This window comes from Microtus pennsylvanicus, chromosome 7 (genome assembly GCF_037038515.1).
Source record: "Microtus pennsylvanicus isolate mMicPen1 chromosome 7, mMicPen1.hap1, whole genome shotgun sequence".
NCBI lineage: Eukaryota > Metazoa > Chordata > Mammalia > Rodentia > Cricetidae > Microtus > Microtus pennsylvanicus.
The window spans coordinates 5,659,453-5,674,382 of record NC_134585.1 but is presented as its reverse complement, the minus strand read 5'-3'; the positions used below and the strand labels follow the sequence as shown (position 1 = coordinate 5,674,382).

The 14,930-nt window shown below is 55.2% G+C and overlaps 1 protein-coding gene across 2 annotated transcripts in view; it reads left to right on the top strand.

The window, feature by feature from the left end:
* Cpne5 (copine 5) overlaps positions 1-14,284 on the top strand; it is an 82,761-nt gene extending 68,477 nt beyond the window's left edge. For both annotated transcript variants that reach the window (XM_075979726.1, XM_075979727.1), the window contains 9 exons: positions 2,511-2,564; positions 4,424-4,485; positions 8,701-8,747; positions 9,978-10,159; positions 10,493-10,620; positions 10,822-10,924; positions 11,838-11,895; positions 12,234-12,307; positions 12,946-14,284. In XM_075979726.1, the coding sequence (XP_075835841.1) occupies positions 2,511-2,564; positions 4,424-4,485; positions 8,701-8,747; positions 9,978-10,159; positions 10,493-10,620; positions 10,822-10,924; positions 11,838-11,895; positions 12,234-12,307; positions 12,946-13,164 (927 nt within the window). In that variant the 3' untranslated portion in view covers positions 13,165-14,284. The remainder of the gene's footprint in view (positions 1-2,510; positions 2,565-4,423; positions 4,486-8,700; positions 8,748-9,977; positions 10,160-10,492; positions 10,621-10,821; positions 10,925-11,837; positions 11,896-12,233; positions 12,308-12,945) is intronic.
* Positions 14,285-14,930: the final 646 nt, after the last annotated feature.

Here is a 14,930-nt window from a genome sequence, read left to right as displayed (position 1 = left end):
CTGACTCACCAGCTAGGCCTCTTCAAACACTGCCCTCCTCCCGCCATCTGCAAGAGAGAGGCCTCAAGTCTCCAAGCCCTCAGGGTCATCACCAACATTACCATCTTCCTCCTGAGCTCACCAACCTCAGTCCGCCACCATTCTCTCCACAGTGTGGGCTTTGCTGTAGTTTTGTGGTTCCTCCATCCTTCTCAGTGACCAGAACGCTCTGGGCATGGTCCACAGGCGAGGTGCCCTGCAGCCCTGAAATGAGCTTCCTTCCACATCCCCACTCTCTAATGTGCCAGCTTTAAAGTCACGGCAGGTCTCCATGGGGAGCTGTGCTGCGAGGTAACTGACCAAGCTGCTGCGGCCTCCAGCCTGTCTGAATAGCTCGGCTTCACCACAGCTGAGCCCACTGGACAGAGACAGGCTCCATGCCTGTCTCTGAGCGGTGAGCTGCCTTGCTTCCGGCTGTCAGTCACTTCTAGCCTCTGAGGCTGTTGTCCTTCATATAACCTCAGTTTTGTAGCTGTCCCCCAAGGTCCCCCCTCTGCCACTATATCAGTAGTCCCTGGAGACCTTCTCAAATGCTCCCTCCAGGAAGTCATCTCCTCCTTTGTAAGTCTCTACCCACACACCGCCCCTCCCCCATGCTGTGCCTGGGGCCCTTCCAAGACCACGAGGTCCTCAGGGGTGGGGTAGCCTGGTGCACAGGCAAGCTGATTTCAAACCTGGGAAATAGCCTGCTGGAGTGGGCCAGTTCCTGATAGTGTCCCTAGGGGGCGCTCTGGCCCTGTGTGGAACCTGGCAGTCACTTGTGGCTAGAGAGGAGGTTCTGGGAAATCCCCGGAGCCCTCAAAGCAGACAGGGGCCAACTCATTATCCATTCAGATCTGACGCCAACTGTTTCTTTAACGTAAACGAGACGCGTCAGAGAACAGAAATGTGACTACGTGTTCATTTAAAGGTAATGCAGAAGGCTTCAAAGAAATGTGTCAGACCTGGTGGTGTGTCTGTATGGTCCCACCACTCGGGATGCTGAGGCAGGAGGAATGTGAGTTCAAGTCTAGCCTGGGCAGCATGGTGAGACCCTGTCTCAAAAACAGAAAGCAAAATAAAATGAAACAAAGGGGTAATATAAAGAAATTCACACCCCAAGTCCCATCTCCTTCCCCTCTGCTGAAGGGAGACCGTGGAACACACTTGGTTCCAGTTGGTCAAACACTGTAGTGCAGTGTAGAGGCCGCAACTGTCTGTCCATCTGGGTAGCCGGGATCCTATGATGCAGTAGAAGAGCGTCGCTCCGTGGCTAGAGAGGCACTTCCCGGTGATTCAGCTTCTCAGACTTGACCTCAGTCCCGCCTATCAGTCATTCACCAGACGACGGCCCTGTATGAATGCATCGCTAGCCTAGACACAGGTTTATAATCCTGTGTCTACCCAGGTGGCTGTGTGACCTTGAGCGAATCACCCGCCATCTCTGTGGGTATCAGTTCTAGTTAGACCAAGCATACTGCAGTCAAAGGAGCTGGCCGATGGTGGCACATGCCTTTAATCCCAGCACTTGGGAGGCAGAGGCAGGCGAATCTCTGTGAGTTCAAGACTAGCCTGGTCTACAGAGCGAGTTCCAGGACAGGTTCCAAAGACAGAGAAACCCTGACTCGGAAAAAAAAAACAACCAAACAAACAAAGAGACATATTGAAGGCCCCCAACCAAAGGTGGCATGAGCCATGCAGGGGAGGGGCATGCATTCTGAAGAAGCCAACAGGTGACGACGTGGGTGGGAACTGCCCTGCTCTGTTGAGAATCCAGAGAAAGCCCAAACTTCCTCTGTTGAGCATGGGGACAGAGAGTGTCATGTGGCTCACCAGGACAAGGTGGCCCTCCTCCTGGCCCCAGGGGTTCCCCAGCATTGGTCATGGGTCATGGCTGAGGGGCAGCATCCTGACCTTCTACTCCCCCCAAGTGTTGACAACATCTACAGACTTGACCAAATATCAGGGGTGTCACTGGCTGTCACTAGTGGAGAGCGGAGTTCATCCCAAGTCATTACTGAGCCTACCGCGTGGGGAGGAGGGGGCAGCACGGGAGGAGGAGCAGATCTTGTTTGGAAGTGTCCCACTGTGGGCCAGGATGGCAGCCCAGAGCCAGGCTCAGAGCTCAGGATATCCCTGAGTGGGAGCCCCAAGAAGAATGGGGAAGGCAAGGCTGAGGCAAGACAGGTGTGTGGGGTGACAGAGCAGCTCAGCCGGGCGCAGGCAGGCGTGGGCAGAGCTGTCTTGCAACACACAGCTGCTCTGGGCGGGTTTGAGGGCCTTGGATGACAAAGCTAAAGAAACTGGCCCAGTGTGTTGAATCCTGGGACACAGGGTTAGCGACGACTCCCAGCTTCCAGCATCCCACAAGGCCTGGCAAAGAAAGCCCTTCCAGCTGCAGTCACACCCGGTACCCTGCTGGGCTGGTGCCCAAGTCACACCCATGGCTGGTGGGAGCCCTGAACCTTCCCTGACTTAACTTTCCCCTATAGGTGATAAACCCAAAAAAGAAAATGAAGAAAAAGAAATACGTGAATTCTGGCACAGTGAGTAGCCCCCTACTTTGCCTTCCCCACAGTCCCCCACCACCCCACCCCAACCTCAGTAGGCAGCGGCACTCAGGTGTCTGTCCCAGGTGAGTGGGGATCAGGGAGCCATCAGTCTGGGGGGCTCTGCAGAAGGAAAAGCTGGTGTGCTTGTGGGGAATCCCCAGACACTGGGCTCTGCGCAAGGCCGATACTGGCGATGCTGGCATCTGTGCGGAGAGGAGCCCAGGCCAGGCCGCAGGCTGGGAAGTGACTCAGCCAGGTTACACAGCCAGGAGTCAGGTGTGAGTGAGCACCTCTTTTCATTCGCATCTGCGTGGGCAGCAGGCCCTGCCCCTGCTCAACTGTTACCGCCAGGGTCAGCGCTGGTCCTTGGCTTGTGGGGGCTGCTCAGCTGGACATTCCCACATTAATTCAGCCACTGTGCACTGGGCTCTCAGCAGTGCTGTGGGGACAAGTGACAGAGCCAGGGGATGGCAGACCCCCGTCCCCGATACTTGTAATAGGGAAGGCAGAGGGTTAATTAGTGTGTGTGTGTGTATGTGTGTGTGTGTGTGTGTGTGTGTGTGTGTGTGTTGTGCACACATCCGTGAAGAATTGCAGTCGGTGTAGGGGAAGTGATACCAAATAGAGCAAATATTGAGAATGTCGAAGAAAGCGACTTGGCCTTCGAGAACACAGCGCACACAAAGGCCCTGAGGCGGAGCCCCAGCGCTGTTCAAGAACAAGTCAGTCCTATTTGCTCTGGCGTCTTTGGTGCGGGTTCCACCTTGACTGCATGGGATCTCGTGGGCTGCGAAGGATGAAGTGCTATTGTAGGCTGTTTTTGGTTGACTGGGAGCCACCTGGGAGGAGGTCGGTGGCTCTCAGGTGTTTCACACCCTGTTCCCCTGGGTGAGGCTCTCTGGGGCGGGGCTCTCTGGGGCGGGGTTCTCTGGGGCCACGGCACACAAACCTTCTGTCTCGTTCTTCAGGTTGGGGGACATCGGCTTGGTCACAGCTGGCCTAGCCAAGCTGAGGGGCTGGGACAGTAACCAGATCCTCACCAACAGGGGCTCCTTGGTTTCGGGGCCCCCTCCTTTCAGGTCACTCTCCCTCCTCTCCATGACCCAGACAGTCCTGTTTGTGATAGGCTGCCTACATGGACAAGGCCATTGCCAAAGTCTCTGAGGGACAGAAGGCAGGAGGCTTCCACCAGAAGAGGGGTTCTGGGGACTGGACACCTGTAGGAAAAAGCCGGGTTCTCGCTGGGTCTTGGAGCAGAGGGGTGAATTACACCCCAGAAGTGTGCAAGGCTGGAGAAGAGAACAGAGACAGGATGGTGACGGAGAGTAGCACAGCCAGAGACAGGCACAGGCGGCTGGGCCTACATCAGGAAGACTCCGCGGCCCTCCACATTGCAGGCCAGGGCTCCGCCGGGTTTTCCCAGGGTACTCTTGGAGGATGGCTGGGCCCTTCACCTGGGCCCTGTGCTTCAGCAGTAGGGTTGGCCTCACCGTGAAGTGTGGTTCTAAAGCCCACCAAACTCCAGCACTCAGGAGGTGGTAAGGCAGGAGGAACAGGAGCTCAAGGTCATCCTGGGCTACTTAGCCAGTTTGAGGGCAGCCTGGGCTACAGGAGACCCTGTCTCAGTATGAAAGTCACAGACATTCTGGATTCAGACAGGTTCATATCCTTACTGTGCCACATGCTGGCAGCATCCGTGGAACCTCAGTTTCCTGGGCTGTAAAATGGGGATGAGAGTCCTTGCTGGGGTTGCCACAGGCACAGCATAGGGTGACATGGGTGAACCCAGCACCCGTCAGTGAGATCCTGACCATCCTGGGCTCTTCGCTAACCACACCCTCTTTCTTTCCCAGGTCACGCTGCTTTCCTTCGCGGTAGAGTCAGAGAGCACCTTCCTGGACTACATCAAAGGAGGGTGAGGGAAACGGGGCCCTGTCTCCCCAGCCCCGGGAGAGGGCAGGGCTCCATACCATGTAACCACAGCACACACCGTGAGGCTCCAACCGAGCCTGACACTGGGTGTAGGCAGACTCTGCCTTGGAGCTGAGAACCCCGCCAACTCCTGGATTCTGAGGCAGGGGTCAAATCCCTGAGTAGAGGTGGGAGGGGCTAAGGGTGGCGGAGACTCCATGACCGAGAGAGCCAAGGTGTGGGAGGTAGAAAGTGCTCTAGGCAGGGCATCAGGGGCCGCAGGCTCCTGTCCGTTTGCCTTAGCTTTCCTGAGTTACTATGGTGAGTCATGTTCTCTCTGTGGGTATCAGGGCTGTCCTCAGCACAGGGCTTGTGATGGGTGAAAGTTGAGGTCCTTCCCAGCACTGGGCTTCTGATGGGTGTGGGACAGGGACCTGTAAGAACAGTGAGATTCGGGGACAGTCCCAGGGCCAGCAGGTGCCTAACACCCAGCCGAAAGAGCAGAAGGAACTGTAGGGGGTGACCTCCAGGCCAACACAGCAAAAGAGCCAGGAGGCCTCAGCTGACAGCTTGCTAGGCATGGCCTGATTCCAAGGAGGGGGCTCCCTGGCACACTCCCTACAGGCAGCTGCCAGGTCAGTGTGTGGGCAGCTGAGAGCCCACAGGTGCAGGCAAGCAATGACTGCACCTGCCTGAGAGAAGACCATCAGGGCAGCTACCCAGGGCGCATCCCAGCCTGGCAGGCACTGGCTGCCCTGTCTCCAGGGCACGGAGAGACAGCTGTCCTGGGACATCGCTGGCTTTCCCATGACACAGCTCCTTCGTCTCTTGAACTTGCAGCCTCAAGGTTAGGAGCCCTACAGAGAGCACACACGCACCCTCCCTGTGGGCTCCCAGAGGCCTCCTCTAGCCCCTCTCTGCGTAGATCCACCCCCTGTCTTGGCAGCCTTCCCCATCACCGCCTCCTCTGCAGAACTGGGGGTGCAGCTCAGTGGTACAGCACTTTCCTTGCATGCCAAAAGAAAAAAAGAATCTGCAAACCAAAAATTCTCCCTTCTTTATTCCATTAAGCATTAAGCCTCTAGCCCTCATATTCCTCTGCACCTGGCAATTTTGAAACAAGCTTCATTTTGTTTACCCTCTCATTTGCATAGCATGCCTAATTTACATAGAGGGTGGGGTGAAGCCTTATCTCCATTTTGCACCCACCTGCAAGGTGGCCTGGCTCCTTTTGTTCCTGGCTAATTAGTAATCCTCACCGCCTCTGTTGTTCCCATGGGGCTAACTACAGATGGAAGCTGAAGAGGCAGGGGACTGCTGGAGCACCCTGCAGGTCAGACCCTAGAAAGAACTCTCTGGAGGGTCTGAGCCAGACAACTGACTCTGGGCTGTGGAAGCATAGAGAGCTTGTCCAAGCAGGAGACTGACAGAGGGGTCCGTCTGGGGACCCTGGCTTCCTTTCCCTGCCTGCAGAGCCCAGGAGTAAGAATGATGGTGCCTCTGTCCCTGTCAGATGAGGCCAGGAGGCAGGAGCAACTTTGTTGCGGGGAGTTGCCCCAAAATGCCCGCTTTCTTTTCTTTTCTTTTCTTTTCTTTTCTTTTCTTTTCTTTTCTCTCTCTCTCTCTCTCTCTCTCTCTCTCTCTCTCTCTCTCTTCCTTTCCTTTTCTTTTTTTTGTTTTTGTTTTATTTTGTTTTACAAGACAGAGTTTCTCTGTGTAACAGCCCTGGCTGTCCTGGAACTTGTTTTGTAGACCAGGCTGTTCTCGAACTCACAGAGATCTGTCTGCCTGCTGCCTCCTGAGAGCTGGGATTAAAGGCATGCGCCACCGTTGCTTTCTTCCCCCATGTTTTCAGGACTTTGCATAGAAGAATAGTTAAGGGACAGCACCAGCCTTTCCCCTCACCCTGTTTTTGGAAGAGACAGTCCAGTAGTGTTCCTCAGCTATAGTCCAGCAAAGCAGAGCCCATCCTCCCAAGGATGGCCCCTGAATCAGGGCTTTTGCTCTCCAGGTGTCTCCCTTCCTCCAACAGAGATGCTGTTATTCCACATGGAGAGATACCATCAGTCTACTGCTATAGCAAGGAGTCCCCAGCCACAGGCTTCAAACAAGTATCTGGTAGTACTGAGTGTGGTGGTGATATAAACAGCCACTCAGGGGCCCAGGCTCTTGCTCTCTTGTGGCTCTTCTCTTAAAGACTGGAGTCCAGGGGATTCTCTGCCTCCAGCTAGCAGAATGATGGGACTCCCTCTGCCTATAAAACTTGGCTTGTCTCCTGCTGGCCAGGTGCTTACTCTTTCCCAAGGGACAAAGAGTTTATGGACAGCAGCTTGACTGATCAGGTGGCAAGAGAACTGGGATTTCTAAAAGGGACCTTCTCCTAAATGCAGTTGAAATAGGACTCCTGTTACATTCTCTATGTCCCCAGGCAAGGTACCTTCCCCCCTGTGACTCCAGGATTTTTGTTAAGCAGATTCTGAGGGCCCCAGTTGAATCACCGCAGAGAGAGGGCCCTGGAATCCTCTCCCTCTGATTTAGAGCCGTGTGAGAATCACAAGATGAGGCTCCACCCAGGCGCACACCATCATCAGTCTTACTCTGTCCACATCTGGCCTGGATTCCACAGCAGCCAGCCATGAAACCTCCAGGCTAACTTCACTATGAAAAATTTTAACACATGCTGTATTGTTGAGAAGGGAGCCTCAGGAGCCTCCCAGACTCTGATTGACCTTGCCCAGAGAGTCGGAGTCTAGTCTCCTTACCCACTTGTGATGAAGTAGGTCCCAGCCCTCATCCCTCCCGAGGTCCTACAGAAGGTAGCTCTAGAATACAGGACTTTCCTTTCATAAAGTACACGGGTTAAAGTGATGGCTGAGTGGTTAAGAGTACTTCCTGCCCACAGGAAGTGACTCCTAGCAGCCTGTGACTCCTGCTCCAGGGGATCTGGCACCCTCTTCTGGTCTCTTCCAGCACCTGCACTCAAGTGCACATGCACACACACACAAATAATAAAAAAAAAGTTTAAACTTAATAGCCATACTGTGTGATTACAAAATGAACCACAGTCCATAATAATACCCCAAACACTGAAAAATTCACAGTTCCTTAATACCAGAGGCGAGGCAGTTTTCAAGTGGTTGTCTTGAAACTTTTTAAAATTGGTTGATTGCAGAGTCCAGTCAAAATTCAAATACTGATTGATGTATTTCTCTCTTAATTCTGTTTTCATCTTGTGGGATCTGGAGGGAACCATAGATTCCTAAGTTCTCAACTGTGATTCTTATAGTAATGCTATACAGTTTTTCATAGACTCGGGCTGTATCTCCTATGGTGTCATTTAACACCACACACACAACTGTCTTCTGTATTTTCTGTGAGAGCTTAGAGATTGGCTATGGTGGCACATGCCTTTAATCCAAGCACTTCCTGGAAGGTAAAGACAGGAGGGTTTCTGTGAGTTCAAGACCATCCTGGCCACAAACCAAGTTCCAGGCTATCCAGGACTGCCTAGTGAAACCCCCTCTCAAAAACTAAGCAAACAAGCCGGGCGGTGGTGGCGCACGCCTTTAATCCCAGCACTCGGGAGGCAGAGGCAGGCGGATCTCTGTGAGTTCGAGGCCAGCCTGGTCTACAAGAGCTAGTTCCAGGACAGGAACCCAAAAAGCTACAGATAAACCCTGTCTCGAAAAATCCACAAAAAAAAAAAAAACTAAGCAAACAAACCAAACACAACAAAACAAAAACAGGAAAAAATCTATCAGAAAGCTGTGGAAGCTCAGCCAGACAGTATCGTGGGTGTCATTGTCTTCCTTCTAGAGATATTTAGTGTATGTTTTGTCTCTTCATTTGTTATGTTTTAACCATTAATCTGACTCTGGATTTTAACCAGAAACCCAGTAGCCCTGGCCTCACCTACTCACTCGCTTGGGCACAGGTTCAGAGAGGAAGGGAAGGCGCCCATAGAACCGTGCATGCCCACACAGCGTAATCAGCCCCTGTGTGTTCTGGAGAGCTCACCCCAGTGCTCGCAGTGGCCTCACAGAGGCCTCACAGAGGGGCATGGCTGTTGCAACCATCCCAGCCTTGCAGAGATTATGCACAGTGGCTTCTCTAAGGCCACATGCCTAACAAACATGGGTGCCCAGTAGTTTTTACTGCCTTGCCCAGCGCTGCCCACGGCCCATCCTCCTCAGGTGACCCCAGGTCTTCTCTTCTTCAGGACACAGATCAATTTCACCGTGGCCATTGACTTCACCGCCTCCAATGGTGAGTGGGGCAGGAGTGGGGGGCGGGCTTCTCTGGGCTGTGGTAGACAATGCGGCTATGAGCCAGGCCCCTCATACCTCCTCCTCTTCCCGTTGGGTGGCACTAATCCTTGGGAGATGTAAGCAAAAATCTACTCCCCCAGATAGGGAACCAATAACAGATCAACGTACAGATGTTACCAAAGTCCAATGTGAGTTTGCTGGCTTACTTACAGGAGTATGGGTCAGGGGTTACTACGCACAAGCTAATGAGAGCCATCTCAGTGTGAGTGACAGCCCAGGAAAGCTGGGACCCTGCACAGCTTGCAGACAGTTTAACAGGGACTTCCTGTACCCTGTGAGCTGTTTACTTTCTGAGGTGGAATGCTTCAGTACGGAGGAAAATGCCCACCAGAGAGGGCTTCTATGTCCAGACAACCAAAGTTAGAATGAAGAGGGCTGCACACGCCTTTGATCCCAGCACTTGGGAGGCAGAGGCAGGTGATGAGGATGGGGCAGCTCCCCTGATTTCCAGAAGTATCTGTAGTGAGGAGACTGAAGGTTCGGATCACGCAGCTGGTGGGCAGTCTAGACGCTGGTCCTGCCTGGGGGTGGGGAGCGTCAGTAACAAGCGGATCGGTGAAATCTCACCGCTTGAGGTGACGGGCAATGGGGACATTATGGCAGGGGAAGGGAAAGGGAACTCAGGTAGGCGGGCACTACTAGAGAAGGGCCACACTGGTTCGGTGGCCGTAGAAGAGAGACAAGGGGGCGAGCCTCGTGAATGTTCAGGAGAGAAAGAGACACCGCCAGGGCCGTGCAAGGAAGCATGGAGAGGCCGCAACTGTGGAGCTCAGACTGGAAGGAGGATGGGAGGCCAGATTCATGGGGATCCTGTGGCTTGGTAGGCTCTGGGGTGGTCTGGGTGGGATGAGGGCTCAGGGTCCTTCAAGCAGATGGTCTGGCCTTGGAGTCAGGGTGGGCAGGCCAGTGTGTAGTGTGGCCTGCAGGTAAGGGCAGGGCAGGGCAAGCGGGCATGGGGTGGGCATGAGGAGGTTACTGCTGCTCTGTGCACCAGACAGTGAAGGCCTTGAGGAAGAAGTGGGATTCTGAATGTGTTCCAAGGGTTCGGCAGTCACTCCTGAACCAGGATGGCGTGGAGAGCGTGACAGGGAAGGTTCAAGGATGAACAGTGGTGCTCGTGGACATGCCCTGTCCAGTCTGGCAGATGTCCCCACGTCTTGTGTTGCAGGGAACCCCTCGCAGTCCACGTCCCTGCACTATATGAGCCCCTACCAGCTGAACGCTTATGCGCTGGCGCTGACCGCCGTCGGGGAGATCATCCAGCATTACGACAGCGACAAGATGTTCCCTGCCCTGGGCTTCGGGGCCAAGCTGCCTCCTGATGGCAGGGTGTCACATGAGTTCCCACTGGTAGGAGGTGCCAGGCTGGGAATGAGCAGTAGGGGACTGGGAGTTTCTAATTCTTGGCCTTGGCCTAAATACTTGCAAAGTAAACTCCATAGGCATGGCTACCTACTTGGCTTAGGGTCTGAGCAAAAGGCAACTATACCCTGCCTCTGCCTGCCTCTCCCTCCAGAACCCAGCCCTGTCTTCCCCCTGCCTTCCTGGGCCAGCCCTGCCTCTGCCTCCACCCTGGCCAGCCCTGCGCCCAACCCTGCCTCTGCCCCTCCCCCCTCCCTGGACCCAGCCCTGCCTTGCCACCTTCCTGCCTACTTGAGCTCAGCTGGCTCCTCTCTGCCCCAGAATGGCAACCAGGAGAACCCCTCGTGCTGTGGCATTGACGGCATCCTGGAGGCGTACCACAGCAGCCTGCGCACGGTGCAGCTCTACGGCCCCACAAACTTCGCCCCTGTGGTCACCCACGTAGCCAGGTGAGCCTGGGGCAGCTGACCCCCCCCCCCCGGAAGCATGGCTGGAGGGTGTAACGGAGCATCCCATGCCACCTGCTCACCAAGAGGCCCAGGGAGATGCCCTTCGACCCCCTTAACAAAATGTTTGGGAGTCGTGTTCAGGGGGCCTGGGCCAGAGGCGCCAGGACACACCTCTTTGTGTCCCTATCCCCACCCCTACAGGAATGCCGCCACTGTGCAGGATGGCTCCCAGTATTCTGTTCTGCTCATCATCACTGATGGCGTCATCTCCGACATGGCGCAGACGAAGGAGGCCATCGTCAACGTGAGTGGAGGATGGGGGTGTCGCTTTCTCTCTCTCACACACCCACACCACGGTTTCAGCGGACTGAAGCATCTTGTCCCACCCCTAGGAGAACCTGGTGGGGTGGGGGTGCCTCATTTAAAGAAACACTGGGGGATTCTTTCCCCACCCCCACAATGTTTCCCTAAAGCCCCCTCGCCCCTTTTGAATTCCCTTATTCCTCTAGTTGCTGGCCAGAGTCTGGCAGGACTAGGAGACAGTGCTAGACAGGGGTTTGGGAGATAAAAGAAACTCTGGGTCTGTGAGAGGCCAGACCTCTGAGCCACACAGATGGCCCTATTCTCTGGGGGCCCATGGCTGCCTCAGTCACCCACCCTAGGCCCCAGCTTGCCTGTCATGTAGAGGAGGTAGGGGATCCCAACATGAGGAAAGCTTTCCCCCAACCCTGTTCAATGGTTTCCCTATAAAAGTGGCTCCAGGGGCTGGAGAGATGGCTCAGTGGTTAAGAGCATTGCCTGCTCTTCCAAAGGTCCTGAGTTCAATTCCCAGCAACCACATGGTGGCTCACAACCATCTGTAATGAGGTCTGGTGCCCTCTTCTGGCCTGCAGACATACACGCAGAAAGAATATTGTATACATAATAAATAAATAAATAAATATTAAAAGTGGCTCCAGCCACTGCTGCCCTGGTCCCTCATGGTGGAGCCCCAGTGCCTGAGGAGGTGGCTCAGAGTCAGGCAGACCCAGCTCTCCCGAAAGACTCTCCTCTTGCTCTTGATCTGGCGGTTCTCTCCCTATCCTGTCCTTTTCCTTGGGGTTCCTTGGGGTCCCCTACCCTTATTATCCATTCCTGCTCCATGCCCTGCCCTCTCTTGGTTTGGCCCACCTTCCTATCCCTCACCTAGGACTCTACCCTCCCCTGTCTTCTCCCAGGCTGCCAAACTCCCTATGTCCATCATCATTGTCGGCGTAGGCCAGGCTGAGTTTGATGGTGAGTCCAGTGTCCCCTTCCCAGATGTCTCTTCCCACAGAACTCCATGGCATCCTGTCCCCGCCAGCAAGAGCTCGTGTCTGGGTGGGTTTGTGTGTCCCAAGAGGGTGCGTCCATCCTCACACGCATGCCTCAGCCTCATTATCGGGCCGTACCACTCCTCCATCCAGGCAAGGAGCCTGGACGAGGGGAACGGCCCTAGCTGCACGTCCGTCTGTCTCCGCCTGTTTCCTCGTCTCTGGTGTCAGGGCAAGGGCCCTAGACTGGCCTGGGATTGGAGGACAGGTCCTGCCAGATATACTTTGTCACACACACGCATCCCTTGCTTGTCCCTACAGCCATGGTGGAGCTGGACGGTGACGACGTACGGATCTCCTCCCGGGGGAAACTGGCTGAACGGGACATTGTCCAGGTGAAACAGGCCCTGCTTACTGTAGTGCATCAAATATGAAGGCCTCTAGCCAGGCCAGCCTCAGCGCCCCTTTGCAGAGTCCCCAAGGACAGACCCTGGAATCCCCTCCTCAGCCAGGGTCCCTCCCTGCCATGCCCTGCGTGAAGCTGCCTTCTAACCCGAATGATGCCCCCACAGAACCCAAGCCCTACAAAAAGGCTCCGTGCTCATACACATTTCAGTAGTCTGTGCGACGCGGCCTTCCAGTGGCATGGAGACCCCTTGAAGATGGAGGCAGTGTCCTTAGTGTTTAGGAGGAGGGCAGGAAGGAGCCAGAGGGGGACAACACTGAGGAGCTAGTGGGTTAGATGTGGGTTTAGAGGAGAAAGGATCCTAGGAGACAGAGGGGGTCCCTCTAGAGAGGGTTGGTTAGAGGAAAGGAAGCCAGGATCAAGCTTTCCCAGCATCCTTTGAGCCTCTGTGCATCACTAGAGTCTCAGATGAAGGGATTGGGTCAGTGTTAGAACCTGTCATGAGTGGGGGTGGGTATCTCTGCATGGAGCCCTTGGTGAAACCCATGAAGCAGGGATTGGATACAGTGGGTCCTCTGGGAGGAGACCCAGAGATGCCCGTCCTGACCCCACTTTCCTGCCTATCAGTTCGTGCCCTTCCGGGACTACGTGGACCGTACCGGCAACCACGTGTTGAGCATGGCCCGCCTGGCCCGGGATGTGCTGGCCGAGATCCCCGACCAGCTGGTGTCCTACATGAAGGCACAGGGCATCCGCCCACGCCCACCACCCGCCGCACCTGCTCAGTCACCCCCACAGTCCCCAGCCCACTCACCCTCTGAATCCCCCCTCCACACGCATATCTGAAACTCGCAGGACCAGGGGCCTGGAGGCTGAGACCTCACTTTCCTTGTGGTCGCCTTCTCAGACTCTTCTTGGAGGGCTGGCAGGAGATGGGGTGTCCATGATCTCACCCCCACTTCCTGGCCTCAATTTCCCACCCAAATCCAGGGAACTGGGGGTGGTGTAGAAGACAAGGGGTACATAAGATTCTGCGGTTGAGTAGACTCCCCTAGCCTGTGTTGGATAGTCCCAGACTCCCCTATTCTTGCAGGCCTCCTCCAGCTCCCCTACCCTCTTGCCCTAGTGTCTAGTGTCCCCAGTCCCTTGAGATCCCCTGTCCTGTGTCCAGGGAACCCCAGGTTGATGGGCTACCAGGGATGTGTAATTGACTTTCTTAGGGACACTGTTTGTGAGCAGAGCCTGTGAGCCATCAGGGACTGTGATAGGGGCACGTTAGCGAAGAGTCAGTCCCTTTGCAGTCCTCAAAGGCTTGGTGGTATGCTAGAATGTTCTAGATGCACATTTGCAGCCTCACTGGAGCCGTCACAGGTAGCTTGTGGCATTGAGATGTCTCCTGCTCACCTGGGAGGCCACTCACCTGCAGGGCACAGGGCCAGCCCCTGTACTCTGTCTGGCCTCCTCTCTGCTCTTCAGTGGCTCTGGGGCCAGGAGCCCTGAGCACCAGCCTGTCCCCACCCAGCGCAGCCTCTGCTCTCTGGACCTCAGTGTCCACACCTCCGTGACGACAGGATTGGTCAGGTGGTCCAGCGTTTCCTGAGCCATCCTGAGGGTCCATCCATTCCACACCCAGCCTCCCCATCCCCCCTCATGACCGCCGTCCACACCCAGGCTATCTAGACTCTGGGGTTACCCCGTTGCATCCTGTCACCCACACCCCAGCCCTTCAGAGCTCCTGCCCCTGCCGTGGGAAGGTAGCAAGGAACTTTCCACCTAAGGTTACCCCACTGGGGCAGGTCTTGCATGTGTCCTTTATGCCGCATGGGGTCCCCGCCTACCATCTCCCATCCCACCCACCTCTGTCATGCATGATGGTGGTGTTTCTGCTGTCTGGTCCTGTGCCTGTCTGAGACTGTCTCTGTGGAAATTGCCTTAAACTGAAGTAAACTGGTTCTTTTAGTAGAAACATGTCCCATCTACTTAGAAAACAGCTCCGCCGCTGGCCCAGCTGCTCTGATACCTCAGTTCTTTGGTTCAGCCATGGCTCTGTATGACCCTGTGAGAGGCATGGAGTGTGTGGCAGGGGATGCTCTTCACAAACATCCCGGAAGGCAGGAAGGAGAGCAGTGTGCAGACACTCAGGTCTGTAGCCTGGCTTCCGACAGTGGGAAGAGTCTGCAGCAATGGAAGAGAATGAGGGTCAGACAGCAGAAGAGATATTTAAATGAGACAGTCAGATGATTGAGGAGAGCCCCCGGGCGATGTGGCCAGGAGCCATGCGGATACCTGCCTGCCCTGGGCTCGGGCAGTGGGGTGAGTCAGGACAGTCTCTGAGGTAGGAGCCTGATGTGTGTGAAGGGGGACAAGGAGAGAGTTAAGGAAGAGAACACAGGAGCTGACATCAGGGAGGGGGCCAGAGTGCACAGGGCTCGGGCAGTGGGGTAAGGACAGTCTCTGAGGTAGAAGCCTGATGTGTGTGAAGGGGGACAAGGAGAGAGTTAAGGAAGAGAACACAGGAGCTGACATCAGGGAGGGGGCCAGAGTGCACAGGGCCTTGTGGTTCATGGCAAGGGCTCTGACGTTTGTTCTGGAGAGATGCAGCCATTGAGGAA